This window comes from Olea europaea, chromosome 10, assembly GCF_002742605.1.
Source record: "Olea europaea var. sylvestris chromosome 10, O_europaea_v1, whole genome shotgun sequence".
Classification (NCBI taxonomy): domain Eukaryota; kingdom Viridiplantae; phylum Streptophyta; class Magnoliopsida; order Lamiales; family Oleaceae; genus Olea; species Olea europaea.
Genome location: NC_036246.1, coordinates 5,294,283 through 5,309,695, shown reverse-complemented (window position 1 = coordinate 5,309,695; position 15,413 = coordinate 5,294,283). Strand labels below are relative to the sequence as shown.

The 15,413-nt window shown below is 42.6% G+C and overlaps 1 protein-coding gene across 2 annotated transcripts; it reads left to right on the top strand.

Moving 5' to 3' along the window:
- The first annotated feature begins 12,299 nt into the window (after positions 1–12,299).
- LOC111402608 (transmembrane protein 220) lies at positions 12,300–13,310 on the top strand. 2 transcript variants are annotated; one of them, XM_023030986.1, is made up of 3 exons: positions 12,300–12,539; positions 12,637–12,955; positions 13,089–13,310. In XM_023030986.1, the coding sequence occupies exons 1-3, from the start codon at positions 12,441–12,443 to the stop codon at positions 13,166–13,168; spliced, it is 498 nt and encodes a 165-aa protein (XP_022886754.1). In that variant the 5' UTR covers positions 12,300–12,440; the 3' UTR covers positions 13,169–13,310. The 2 variants fall into 2 exon arrangements, with proteins under 2 accessions (XP_022886754.1, XP_022886755.1); XM_023030987.1 differs by having other exon boundaries at positions 12,301–12,534; positions 12,653–12,955.
- The last annotated feature ends 2,103 nt before the right edge of the window (positions 13,311–15,413 follow it).

Genomic DNA, 15,413 nt, shown 5'->3' with positions numbered 1-15,413 from the left:
AACGGTAGTGGATTAAAAAGATTATTGAAATATTTATTACTTACCACTCACCCTCGCCTCAACATCATTTGAGCAAAGCAAACAACAAATTATAAATTTTAAAAAAATTTGATGTCAAGTGAATATTTTTTCTATTCCGTTTGAGATAGTGCTTGATGCGACATCTCATGCTAGTAAGATGAAACGTCCCAAGAAGAAATCCATGTTACATTTGACGAAATTTCACATTGAATGTTAGCTATTGCAACCATCCTCCTTTGCCTAGTTTAAAACTAGCCAAGACATGGTAGAGCTAGTCAAGAAAATCTTTTGAGTAATTTGATTTATCTTAACTTACTTTATGGAAAATTTCTATCATTAACAACTACCGACACCAAAAAGTGATTATGACTAGCATTGTCCAAAAATGAACTTTAAATACAAATACAGAAAAAGTGGAAAAGTGTAGAGACGATAACTGTAGTTTTTCTCGAAAACAAATTATTAAAGTCTATATATTAACATATTGAAAGCTTTTGACCTAATTATAACAATTTCAAACACAACCCAAGTTCTTACATACTACCACTATTTCATTAATCCAATTCTTGACTAATTATAGATATTCCAAAGACAAGTTAACTAATATAGGTCCCATTAAGGGGCATAAGTTGCATACCAAAGCATTAAAAGCAGACCACTAATACGTTGTTTTGAATTACTTTTGACTTTGCTTTTGTGCATTATTTTATGGACAAGGACGGTGCTAGATTACTCTGCAAGTGCAATAATTGAGGAGTGGAAATAAAGCAACATGTTCGAATCATCATAGCCAATGGCTGCATTAGAAAGAACTTTGCTACACGAGTAGGCCATTTTGGTGACATGTTTCAAGCATCCATTGGACAATTAAAAAGAAGAAGAAGAAGCCACACGAGTGCTGACACGTTGCACCTATTTTTAAATCATGTCAACTGTCCGTATTTGAGTAGTTTAAGGGGTGTTTGTTAGATATTTTTATGTAAAAATGCATTTTACAATAGTAAATTGATGTGAAATGTGTGGTTGAGAAATAAGAAAAAGTTTTTGATTAACGTATAATATTATTTTAATAAAGAATGTGTGGTTGAAAAAAAGAGAGAGAAAAATACATTTTTAAAAAAATGACTACCAAACGGGGTCTTAATAAGCATAAAAAGGATCCGTGCCTAGAAATGAATGACTGTAATTTGGGCCCTCAAATATATAGAAAATTGGAACAACACAAGTAATTTTGACTGGACATGCTTCTTATTATAAAGTTGACATTTTTAGATAAATGTTGTGTTAAATCACAAATGCGATATTGCGTACAAGTAGTTAGAGTGGATGTAAGTTCTATGTCGATATAGAAAGAATTGTTTAACTTATCTTATTAATGAAATTATACTAATCTTAACTTCATTTCATTTCATGAGTTTGAGTGGATTATAAGCTAAAAATTAACTGAATAACCAAACGTTGGTTGATTCAGTGAGATGAAGATGTACGTTATATAAACAGAATCACCGTTTTTGTAATTTAAACTTGATTACTGTTAGTCCTTTTTTTTTTTTAATTTCACTATTGATTTTTTATTAAACAATAAAATGTGTTACGTCCCTATCTGAACCACCTCGGAATATCCACCACAAGTCACTCCGACCTGATATACACCCACCCGAATTGTTTCCGAAGTGATCTCTCCAATGTCAACAACCTGCTATCACACTGCGAGCCACAGATAATTCTGTCGAACCGACCGAAGCGCCCTCGCACGTGATGTCTAGGCGAAGTACACTCCGAGGACCTCTATCAGAAGATACGCCGTCAGTTTCAGAAGGAGATCTTTGCCAAAATCCTTTCTGCCCCTAAAGTTTAAATTGATTTGACGTCTCCATGAGGCTAATTGATGTGACTTATCAACTCAACTCGGGAGAAGCAATCACCCGCCCACTCTACAGACGCGGCTGACTGACGCCTATGAGCAGACATATCATACCGTCAGATGTATACATGTGCCCCACATCCAACGGTTCATCTCACCTATAAATACCCAAGGGTTGACAAGAGGCAAAGGTAATGAAACTCTTACTAGATAGCACTCCATAACAAGCATATACATTTTCTTCTCCCCTCTATTATTTTGCACAATCCCTATGTATTGTTCCGATCACCTGAACCTGACTTGATCGTCGGAGCGTATACGGCCGCCATCACCCCGCTGGTCCCGGTCGTGTGTGTTTGACCGTGTGTTGATTGTGCGCAGGAAGGAATACGTGGAGTAGCCCTCGATTGGCCACGTGGAAGGTCCAATTTTCGAAGTCAACAGATTGGCGCCGTCTATGGGAAACATTTCCCGTTCCAAGTTCTGCATTCTCCATTGGAGAGATCACCAGAAGACTATCGACTAACCCTGAAAAGGGCACGTTCTTGAAAAAAAAAACAAAGTCAACCTACAATCAAAGTTCTTAACACCTTCGAAAAGGTAGATAAGATGAGTTATAGTAATGAAGATGAAAATTTTGGAGGACACAGGGTTGCCTTTGAAGAAGAGGTAATCAGAGGAAGCCCCAGTATCTCGTTCCCGAGGCCACACCAGTCAACACAGAGAACGCCCCCTCGAAAGAGACCTGGGCGCCGAAGCCACCTCTTATGTGCAAGGGAACCAGCCATCAGAACCATACTTGGGGGACAATTTCCCTCAAAAATATGAAGAATAAAGGTCGGTAAGCTTCTTCGACCGGATAGGGGAGGATCCTAGTAATAGGGTCCGCCCAGTGAGAAGATCAATTCGGACAGATCAGGAACAAGAACAGACTCATCCTCCTCCTAGAAATAGGAGGGACAGAAGGAACCTAGTCGATTGGGAGAGTCGAGGAGAAGCACCTCCTCCTCCTCAAAACACCCAAGATGATGAAGGGTCGGATGGGCCCTGTCGGTCTTATGAGATCGACGATGATGATGATAATCTCCATTTCTCAAGGGAGATCCGAAGTTTCCCAATGCCAGCAAATTTCATGCCCCCTAAGATCTCCAAGCATGAAGGAAAGGAGGACCCGGAGAAGCACCTCACCAAGTATATGACACAAATGAGTCTCAGGGGAGCCTCGCCCGCTTTGAAATGCAGAGCCTTCCATTTAACGTTAGGCGGAGCCGCCGAAGTTTGGTACAGCAGGCTTCCTCCCCTAAGCATTAGAAGTTGGCCAGATTTGAAGAAGACATTCTTGAATCAGTACCTCTTGCAAAGAGAAGGAGAGGCCCCAGTGCAACGCCTGCAGGACATGAGGCATGCCCTTGGAGAAACGCTAAAAAGCTATCTCGCCAGGTTTACGGACGAAATCACATAATTGATCACCGAAATCGTGCCGCGCAGGGACTTCCTCCACCTCAGAGGCAGGTAGGTCGAGGACCCACAGCATACCTTATTACTCAACAATGGACTCAAGCAGCTCATACCATAGCTCCCACCTCCGGACAGGCGCTGGCTTTCGCCACGTTAAATGCAGTGCCGGTGTTGGCATACGAAAATACTCCTACAGAAGTGGGACCATCCGGAAGAGCTGATAGTAAGAAGAAGAAGAAGAAAAGGTCAAACAGGTCCTTGGAAGGGGCTAGGTTTTGCACGTTCCACCAACTCTATGGGCATGACACTAGTGAATGCCGAGACGTTAATCGACGCCCTGATCGGAGCAACCCACACCATTCCAGCAGAAGCGAATATCCTTGCAGATCTACCTCCCCGAACAGGGAGGAGAGAGGGCATAGAGGGCAATCACCTCGGAGAAGAGAATCTAGGGACCGAGGTCAGTCTAGATAGAGAGATCAGGCCCCATTCTCTGGGAGCCAAGTCATCAGGGAAATCGACACAATCCTTGGGGAACCTCACATCGGCGGCAACACCAGGAACGCCTAAAGAAATTACACGAGGGAAGCAAAGGACCCACCGATGATTACCTACATTGTCAACAAGTCACAAGCAGTCGATAGGATGGCCCCAATCACCTTCTCCCAGGAAGATGCAAAGGGGGTTCATCACCCCCATTGTGATGCGCTGGTTGTAAGAGCCGTAGTTGCTAGAAACGGACTGAAACGCATGCTCGTCGACAATGGCAGTTCGGTGAACATATTGTTCGGCTCCACCTTTAACAAAATGCAGATTGAACATGGGTTGATCCCCATGACCGACCCACTATTCGAATTTACTGGGGACAACATCGTCCCACGAGGGCGGATCACTCTGCCTGTCGAGATGGGTATGGCACCCCTAGTGGCCCAACACTTCATGGAATTCTTGGTGGTAGACCACAGATCGGCCTATCATGGAGTATTGGATAGACCCGCTTTGAAAGATCTTTGGGCCGTCATGTCCATCCACTAATGAAATTCCCAACTAAACATGGGATTGCAACGGTCTGAGGGGATCAAATGGGTTCCAGAGCATGCTACTTAAACTCACTATGAAAGTCAGAGCCCCGAACTGTTAATGTAATCCTAACGGAAGTTTCCACTGAAACCAATACAGACGTGAAAATGCTCGACGTCCCTGAACAAGGACATACCTCTGAGCAAGAGGAAGACGTCGACATGGAAGAGGCCCCTGAACAAGGGCACCCTCTTGATGAATTAGATCCCTGAATAATTGACTCTGAACCAAATGCAACCCCAATGGAAGAACTGAAGACTTTCTTTGCCAACCCAGGAAACCCCAGTCAGGTCTTGCGTATAGGGAAGACACTGTCCCCCGAAGCAAAAGAACAGATGATAAGCTTCCTGAAAAGGAACTTGGATGTCTTCGCTTGGAAGCATGAAGACATGGTGGGAATAGATCCAAGGATAGTTGCCATCATCTTAACATCAACGCCTCTTGTACCCCCCATCGACAGAAGAGACGTGCCCTCATTCCGGAGAGGTACGAGGCATTGAAAGACAAAGTGAACAAACTTAGCCGCAGTGGTTTCATAAGGGAAGCCATCTATCCGAAGTGGATATCCAACCCGGTCCTGGTGAAAAAACCCAGCGAAAAGTAGAGGGTATGCGTAGACTTCACAAACTTGAATAAGAGGTGCCCTAAAGACAGCTTCCCGCTTCCAAGGATAGACCAACTTGTGGATTCCACTGCTGGACACGAACTACTTAGTTTCATGAATGCATACTCAGGGTACAACTAGATACCCATGTTCCGACCTGATGAGGAAGCTACGTCGTTTATTACGGACAGAGGTGTGTACTGCTACAAAGTCATGCCCTTCGGATTGAAGAATGTCGGAGCTACATATCAAATGCTGGTCAACATGATGTTTGCCGAAATTATTGGCAAAACCATGGAGGTCTACGTGGAAGACATGTTAGTCAAAAGCCTCCGGGCAGCCGAACACGTAAGTCACCTCGACTAAACTTTTCAGATACTTAGAAAATATAAGATGAAGTTGAATCCTCTCAAATGCATCTTTGGAGTGGCATCGGGTCGGTTCTTGGGATATATTGTCAATCAAAGGGGAATTGAAGCAAATCCAGTGAAAATAAGGGCCTTGCTAGAGATGAGGTCACCTCAGAAACCAAAGGAGGTCCAGAGCCTCAATGGTCGGATAGCTGCACGTAATCGCTTCATCTCCAGAGCCACAGATAAAAGTTTGCCTTTCTTCAATGTACTTAAGCAAGGAAAAAAGTTCCAATGGACTCCTGAATGTGAGGAAGCCTTCCAGGCGCTGAAGATGCACCTCGAAGAGGCACCCCTCTTATCGAAACCTCAATCAGATGAGTCACTACTACTATACTTAGCGGTTTCGGATGTGGCGATCAGCGTCGTCCTAGTCAGAGAAGAAATGAGTGCCAGCTGCCAGTGTACTACGTCAGCAAAACACTTCTCCGAACTGAAACACGCTACCCAGACATGGAGAAACTGGCACTCGCCCTTATCACAGCCTCTAGAAAACTGAGGTCTTACTTCCAGGCCCACTCAATCGAAGTTCTCACTAACTTCCCGTTGAAGCAGGTGATGCAGGAAATAGACGCATCAGGATGCCTACTAAAATGGGCAATCGAGCTCAGTAAGTTCGATCTATTGTTCTGATCTCGACACACCATCAAGGGCCAGGCTCTTGCAGATTTTATGATTGAGTTTGCCAAAGCCCTAGAAATGGAGGTGACAATGGAACTAGCCGAGCCCTCCACATGGAAACTTTTCATTGATGGGTCCTCAGGAGAGACTGACTCCGAGGCAGGGATCGTCTTGGAAAGCCCGGAAGGCCATAAGCTAAGCTACGCAGTAAGGTTTGGTTTTAAAGTCGACGCAGCTGAATACGAGGCCCTTCTGGCAGGTCTTAGACTTGCTAAAGAGATACAAGTCAGAAGGCTCCTGGTGAGCAGCGATTCTCAACTTATAGTGAATCAGGTCTACGGGAACTTCGCGGCCAAGGACAGTAGCATGGTTGCATACTTGAAGTTGGTGCTGGACCTAGTTCTTCATTTTGAAAGGTTCAAACTGACTCAAGTCCCCCGCCTAGAAAATACACATGCAGACGCCCTTTCAAAACTGGCCAGAAGCAAGGATTCAGAGCTGCTAAAGGTTGTCCCTATTGAGCACTTATCAAAGCCCTCCACTTCCGGAGGTGAAGAGGTACTATGGATAGAAGACACCCCATCATGGATGTAGCCTATCATCTCCTATCTGAAAGATCAATCCCTGCCTGCCTCTAAAAACGAGGCGTGAAAGTTAAGAAGAAGAAGGGCTACACACTTCGTCCTGCAAGAAAATACTCTTTACAACTTCTTCGACGCGTGAGAGGCGAAGAAGCCACGTACATACTCAGGGAAATCCATGAGAGAATCTGCAGAAATCACTCCGGAGGAATGACTCTAGCACACAAGGTTCTCCGTCAAGGCTACTTCTGGCCAACCCTGAAAAGGGACGCTTGCCAATTTGTTCGAAAATGCGACAAGTGCCAGCGCTTCTCAAATATTCAGAGGCAGCCTTTTCAAAACCTCTCCGTAGTAACCAGCCCTTGGCCATTCTCTAAGTGGGGCATTGATTTCATTGGACCACTCCCAAAAGGAAAAGGAAGCGCAACTTTCGCCATTGTCGCCATTGACTACTTCACTAAGTGGGTTGAGGCTGAACCCCTTGCCAAGATCACCGAGGCGAATACTACTAAATTCATCTGGAAGAACATCATTTGTAGGTTCGGCATTCCCCACTCCTTAGTGTCCGACAATGAAAGACAGTTCAATTCTCAATGACCTATGGGGCTGAGGCCATGAGCCCGGTCGAGGTCGAAGTCCCATCACACCGTCGGATACACTTCAATGAGATCGACAACGACGAGGCTCGAATAAACGAACTCCACCTCCTTGAAGAAAGAAGGGATGCTTCCCAAGTGAACTTGGCAAAATATCATCGAAAGATGACCCGCTATTATAACTCCAAGGTCAAAAAGAGAACTCTTCGCTTGGGGGACCTCGTCCTCAAAAAGGTCTTCCAATCCTCGAAGCCAACAGTGTCCGGAATGTTTGGACCGAACTGGGAGGGCCTTTACCGCATCCGTAGAGAAACCCGGCCTGGTACTTTCGAAATTGAAGATATGGCAGGAAAGGCACTACCTCATCAATGGAACATCGAACACTTGAGGAAGTACTATCAATGATGAGCCTTTGTTTCAATCCGATCTCAGTACTGTCTAATGAATGGTTGTTCTGATCTGATCTTAGTTGTAAATTCCCTAGCTTACTAAGTGCTGAAATTGCCTTGGTAAAGTGTGGTGTAATTTGTTAAAGTAATGAAACTTCAGTTCTGTGCCACATCGGTTAGTAAATTGCTTTCTCAATCCTTCAACATGTTTACTTGGGTGATCCAATCTCAAATTGTTAACTGATTAACGTTAAGAGGCAGTTCATGCTTACTTAAGTGGTCCACTTCATATTAACTTAAGTGATCCGATCTTCTGTTATTAACTGGTTATTATTAAGGGACGCTTAGTTGAGTGTTCATACAAGGGTAAATAGATCAACACAATAAAACTGCAAAAGCACAAACACTTAACAAAATATTTCATTTCATTTACTTCAATACAAAATACTAAGAGGCCGAAGCCATTACAAGAGTTGGCCTTATTCTACCGGAGGGTCTTCTCGGGCCGCTTCTGCCTTGACCGCCTTCGGGGCCTCCGGAGCTTCTTCAGCAAGCATGTTAGGCCGGCCTCCAATTGGTCCCCCGAACTCCGCCTCCAAAGTGGAGATGTCCAAAGTAGGGTGGACCTATTTCAGCCGACCCAACAAGCCTTGGACACTCCAGGAGGCCCAAAAGTTAGCGAAGTCGTCGTACAGGGGGCGTTCTTCGAAGTGGTCAATAAAGTTCTAAACCGCCACCTCCCCTGCCAACTTCAACTCCTTCTTCAGGGAGGCGATCTCCTCAGATTGAACCTCCGCCTTTTGCCTCAGCTCTGCTTTTTCTTTGTTTGAGGCCTCCAGAGCTTCCGTAGCGAACCGGTGGTGCTCGTTGGCGTGATCCACTCGCCGAGTCATGGCAGCCACCTGGCACTCCACCTCATATATCTCTTTCTTCAGCCGCTCCACTTCAGCTTTGGTGGCAGATAGCTGGGCCTCGGCCTCTTTCCTTCTTTTCTCCTCCTCGGTGGCCTTGGCCCGGGCCTCCCTCACAGCATCTCCATATTGCATCGCCTCCTCGAGGCGCTTGGCGAGGTCCTCCCTCTTAGTATTTAAATCCTTCACCAAGCCCTCCAGTTGGATGCTAGTGCTGAGCACCCGGGCCACGCAGACACTGTTGGTCGCGACCAGATCTTCGACCGTGTAGGAATCGGTGTGGTCCTTCCACTCTTCAGTCTAGTATTTGTTGTGGACCACAGCTACCGTAGCCATTTCCAGAGGAAGAGCCTCCAACACTTCCTTAACCGACTCCTCCGGATTGGTGCCCAAGAAGTCGACCTCCATAGAGGAACGGGCCCTTTTCCTCCTCTGCTGCCCCGGCACTTAGGCAATAGAAATCGCAGCAAGTGGCGAAGTGGCCGGGGCAGTTGCAACCTCTTCGGATGCAGGCCTCTTCTCCGGAATGGCCATCCCGATTGGAATTGTGGTCTGCTTCAGAATAGGGGGTGGCCTCGCCACAGTTGGGCATTTGGAAGGGGCGACACTCTTCTTGCCCTTCTGCTGCAGATCTGCCGCAGGGTCCTCTGCCACCTCCTCCTCTGTTGGAGGCTGGAGCCTTTTACTGGCGTCCACCAGGTCCTCCATCTGCTTCTTGTAGGTGGAGGAGGAGGTCTTCAGCGCCCGCGCTTCTAATCTGGATGGCCTTGAAGTCGGGGCGCACGAGCATCTTCTTCTTGAAGTTATCTGCAAAGAACAAACAATGAATCAGTATAAGTGCAAAGACTTCAGAAATATGGGATGAAAGCTTCGGGACAGTTACCTTGAGATGCCATCAGGTCGTGTGTAACGAACTACAGATTTTTTCTGATCAGCCGATGATATGACCTCTTTTTCTGAGGTAGCTGATAAATGATGCAAATGGTGTCGAAGTCCTTAGAAGACAGTTTGCACCGAGGAAAAGTACCTTCAAAAGAAACGCAAATGTTAGCCACGATCCGAACCGAAGAGAAATATAAAGAAACGCAACTGCGATACTCACTAAGTGTCGAGTACTTCGTGGGGATTGTAAGAGGCGCCAGGGGGTCCCCTTCCATCGTGTCCCATCGTCCTACAGCCCAGCACCACGAGCCCTTCCACTCTTTGATAGAGCTCGACAGATCGAGCACGAATGGAGTATGGGAACTCCATGAAGTGAGGTAATACCAACCCGGGTCTTATCTCCCCTAGCTGTCACCTTAGGGATATAAAGGATCTAAAAGATGGAGAAGGGCATCTCAACCCCAAGCGACGCCTCTTTCCACAACATCTAGGAGCCCACCATTTGGCTCCATGAGTCCGGATTGAGTTGGGTTGGGGCTAATCCATAAGACCTAAGTACCATCCTAAAGAAAGGATGGAGTGGAAACCTAAGGCCGGCTCTAAGAATCGCCTCACTTATGGCCATGCACCCCGGTCTAGGGTAGCAGACCCTCTCTTCAGGCTCAGGGAGGATCAGATCTACGCTATCTGGAATCCTATATTCTACCCTAAGTCTCTCTAGGTCGGCCTCCTTTAGTTTGGAGGGGTAATCCAACGCCCCCCAGTGCACAGAAGTATCAACCGGGCTATCCGGACTCCTCTATATGTTCTCCCTCCCAAAAATTGCTTCGGCTATCTCAGAGGAGGTCGCCACAGTGGGCTCGTCCATCCTCACTAATTCTAGTCCCCTCCCCGAACCAGAACGTCCCTCAGACGCCATTTTTCAGAAAACAAATATCCTAAAAGATACTGAAACTTACGAATTCAAAGGGTTCCCCAGCCGAAAATGCTCAGAAAGTGATGTAAGGTCGCCATAAATAGATACTTCTCGTCGGAAATGCTCGAAACATGCCGAAAATCCCGAATGGTATGAGAGCAATAAGATTTTTCTGTTTGCACAAAGGTGAAAAGCTTTAAAGACGCTCAAAGTCCGCCTTTTATAGAACGCTTCAGCTGATCTCCACCGTTGAATTCAAATGCAATCAATCTGGGCCGTTCGTCGCATCATCAATCCAGGCCGTTGAAATGAAACGCCAGATTTCATCTATGCCTAAGATCTTGCCGTGACCCTCACGTTCGCATAAAACGCTTCACCTCGATCACCACCAGCCGTCGACAATAAGTAGCTGCAACAGCCTTTTAGGGGAATGGGCATGGCACCCAACTGTCACTTTAGAAATACGTAACAGCTGTCAAATCATTTAACGTTAGATGCCCGCCTCAGGTCGATCTCCTCACTCAACTTTACAAAGTTTAGACGCACCTGATGCGGAACCCCTGTGGGTCATCGCCTCGGTCGCTGTCCTAAGCTTTACAAAGTTTTGGCCATCTCCCAACACGTCGTCCCCTGTGGATCAGCGCATCGGTGGCAGATGAGCTCCTCCCTCAACTTTACAAAGTTAGACGCACCGACGCGGAGCCCCTGTGGGTCATCGACTCGATCGCTGCGTTCTCTCCTAAGTTTTACAAAGTTTTAGCCATCTCCCAACGCGTCGTCCCTGTGGGCCAGTGCACCGATCACAGATGAGCTCCTCACTCACCTTTACGAAACTTACACACCTGACGCGAGTCCACTGTAGGTCATCGCCTCGGTTGCTGCATTGATTTTCTTCCTACACATCATCTAGTCTTGCAGCACTTCGGTTCCACATAAGTGTTTTTCCTTACGCAGTAGCAAAGCTCTAGAGCATCTGCCTAAAATCGTCGCTTCGGCGAAATTAGAAGATCAACCCACAATCTCCCACATGTCGCGGTCCACGTACCGATGCATGCACATCCGGTTAGAAAAGCAAGCCCACCCATGATATAAATATTCATACATGGAATTGGGGGATCACTGTTACGTCCCTATCTGAACCACCTCAGAATATCCACCACAAGTCACTCCGACCTGATATACACCCACCCGAAGTGTTTCCGAAGCGATCTCTCCAATGTCAACAACCTGCTATCACACTGCGAGCCACAGACAATTCTGCCGAACCGATCGAAGCGCCCTCGCCCGTGATGTCGAGGGGAAGTACACTCCGGGGACCTCTGTCAGAAGATGCGCCATCAATTTCAGAATGAGATCTTTACCAAGATCCTTTCTGCCCCTAAGGTTTAAATTGATTTGAGGTCTCCATGAGGCTAGTTGATGTGGCTTATCAACTCAACTCGGGAGAAGCAATTACCCGCCCACTCTACAGATGCGGCTGATTGACGCCTATGAGCAGACACCTCATACCGTAGATGTATACACATGCCCCACATCCAACAGTTCATCCCACCTATAAATACCCAAGGGTTGGCAAGAGGCAAAAGTAATGAAACTCTTACTAGATAGCACTCCATAACAAGCATTTACATTTTCTCCTCCCCTCTATTATTCTGCATAACCCTTGGGTACTGTTCCGATCACCTTAACATGATTTGACCGTCGGAGCGTATACGGCCGCCGCCGCCCCTGCTGGTCCCGACCGTGTGCGTCTGACCGTGTGTTGATTGTGCGCAGGAAGGAATACGTGGAGTAACTCTTGATTGACCATGTGGAAGGTCCAATTTTCGAGGTCAACAAAATGCAAAGAAACTTCTTCCAAATTCGAAGCTTCTTCATTTCCCTGCATCAATGTGTTGCTAATTAAGATCCATAGTCGTTAAGAATTGTATCGTCAACAAAAGTGAAATCTGTCAACTGTAGTTTCAACACATTAAAATTACAGCCGTGTGCCTCCTTAATTGAATTAAATAATATATTGCTGATTGATAATTGAAAACAGTTTGTTCTTCTCTCTATATTCCCAGAAAGTCAATCCTCAACCACTACGGTTTGCGATCAATACCAAATGGCTGCAGTCAGTAATCTATCACTGCGCTTTTGCTCTATGTTAATGGCTTTCCATTTTGCTCTATCTGCATATTTTCAATTGAACGATCCAGGTCAGGTCAGGTCACCAATACGCAATACCCCCAGATTTTTTTAAAATTTTCTTCATTTCTGTCTTAATTCCATGTTTGTTTGACTAACTCTGGTTTTTTTAGTTTCAATTGTTTTCAGATTGGTATTTTTGGTTTCCTCTCTATGCCGTTGCTTGTGTTGTCAATTTGGTCAACGGAGTGAAAACAGAGGAAAAAAGAAGAAAAATGGCCAAATTTGCAGTTTGGCTTGGGATGTTCCTGTTCATCAAGGTTATAATTGAAGATTTTGTTGATGAAATAACTGGATTTTGGTCATTTGATATGCGAGAGAGAGTCGTTAGAGAAAAACTTGGAAGTGGATTGGTTGTTGGCTCCATGCTTATGCAATTGGAATCATTGGCACGCCCACCTCATCCCAGCTGCACTCAAGTTGCAAAACTAGGTACTCAAATTGCTACCCCAGATTTTCATTTTCCCAATGAACAGAACATAAGAATTAGTTATATTTATGCAAATTTCATTTATTTATTTATTTATTATTATTATTATTATTATTATTATTATTTTGTGAACAGGAATGCCAATCTTGGTGGGGATTAGTTACAGCCTTTCTTTGTTTTTCTTTGTATTCCAACGCCGAGAAATGAAATTTTGATCAGAATGGTTCCTATTTTTGTAACATTCAAGTGCCAGTGCTAGTAACGATTTTGTTCTAATTAATTTATATTCACATGTACACGAATAAAAGATTTAACCATGGACACTGAGAAAGGTGAAAGTCTATTTAGCTTCTTCAATATCGGTACAAGTCAAAGTAGCAATTCCATGATTTAGTCATCTTCCTTCAATCCAAAGATTTTTGAAATTTGACAATAGAGAAATCCAACGTTTACATATTTAGCTCACGTTTGATCCTTATACTAATTAGAAATTTTTTTTAATGGAAAATTGATACTTCGAAATGGAAAATCTTGAATTAGAAGTTGCATGCTACAATTTAGACCATTTAAGTGGCTAGATAAGTTACCGTTCGTGCCTCCTTCTAATATCATTTCTTTATCTTGGACCTTAAAGTGGTCATAAGGGTACGCGAGTTGAGCGACTGCATAGTGACTCAACATATATATCAGTATAATTATTTAAAATATTTATTAATATAAAATTTTAAGTTTTTGTTATTCTGTTAAGTTAAAGGACTTTTGAGAAGATGTTAAGTAACTAAGATGTTAGTGGTTTGAATGGTTCTTTGGTAATCACATATGAATTTTGATGAAGTTTGAAAGGTGCTTTTGAGCTTTGCTTGGGCTTTGCTTATTCATGACAAGTAAAAAATAAATGAATATTTAAATGTTATATTTTTGCAATGAAATAATATTATATAAGTATTTTTTTCTTAATATATTTTTTAATTATACGAAAGGGATATCTATAACATATTAAAGGTGGTTATATTGTCAGCACAATTTTTATTTGATATACCACATTTTAAATACAATTAAACTCCTCGATCCTTGTTCATATCTTCAACCTTCCATTAATTATTACGTCTTGTCCTTGATGATAATTTATATCAAAATATTTTGTTTGCATATTTTGAAATCAGGAAAATAATTAATATTTTTTTTGCATTTTTTATTTATTAATTTAAAAAATATATATATGATGAAAAAATAAGTTGTTTTATGCCATTTTAATGGATTTTTAGACTGAAATTATTATTAAATACAAAATATGTTAACTAATGAAAAGTTTGACGATAAGAATGACTTGAAAAATCATTAGGGATATAAGTGCTATATTGAGAAAAATTAAGAATCTTGAGTACAATTAAAATGTAGTGCAAAAAATAATTATAGCTTTATCTATAATATAATAATATATTAAATATCACATCACAACAAGTACAAATCATTTTTTATTTACTTTTATGATTCTAGCTTTACCATAATTCAATTATTTTATTGATACCTTACCTTTCATTTTTCAACATGTATTAAAATTATTTAATTATTAAGTTATCATCAATGTACATGTACATTTGATAAATTCATTTCACTTGTGTACTCATTAATGTATAAATCACTAATTATTAATTTTCAATTAATTAACATTCACATTCATTTAATGAATATTCATCTTCATTTATGCATTTCAATATTATTAATTCTAATTATAAGTTAATTAGAATTTATCATTCAAAAATATATTTCATTATTAAGTTCATATATGCTAATTAACATTGAGTTTTACTTAATTAAAAATTAAATAAATGATTTGACATTCATTGTCACGTATATTTTTTTTTATGTATTAGTTCTAAATTAATTAACATTAACACATATTCGAATATTACTTTTATAACACTTATAAAATCATAATAAAGTGCAATGGACGTTCAATGTTGATTAGTTATTTTAAAATGTCACATTAAGCACCCAAAATCTCATAGTTGACCTGCATGGACCCACATCACAATTATGCATCATCAAAGTTTCAATGCAAAATTTTGCCCGTTGTATCTTAATTGAGGGTGATAACGATCTCTTGACCAAGCTATGAGTGATGATATTTCGTGGGTAAACGTTCATGAACTCATTTTGCTTGTAAAAAAGTCGATATTTGCTTTTTCCAAATAATTGAGGTCAAACACATAATTATTTTCACGTCAGTTTGACACATTGCCAAATCATATGGATCTTAGATTATCAAAAAGGAAATCTTTATTTTTTTTCCCCTTCTAAAAACAAGAGTTCACATGCTTATAAAGAGAGGAAGTCTTTTGAACAAAAAATCAATAGTTCAAAAATTGATCCGACCATCAACTAGAAAAAGAGAAAGGATCAAGGGTCATAATATTGAACTGGGATCAAATTGAGATCAAACCGGTGATTTTTCAAAAT

Bases quoted from the DNA above. Each gene is read 5' to 3' on its own strand.
- LOC111402608 (XM_023030986.1), top strand. From the start codon at position 12,441: ATGGCTGCAGTCAGTAATCTATCACTGCGCTTTTGCTCTATGTTAATG. The intron at 12,540-12,636 runs GTCAGGTCACCA...TGGTTTTTTTAG, and splicing joins AATTGAACGATCCAGGTCAG to TTTCAATTGTTTTCAGATTG. The intron at 12,956-13,088 runs GTACTCAAATTG...TTTTGTGAACAG, and splicing joins CACTCAAGTTGCAAAACTAG to GAATGCCAATCTTGGTGGGG.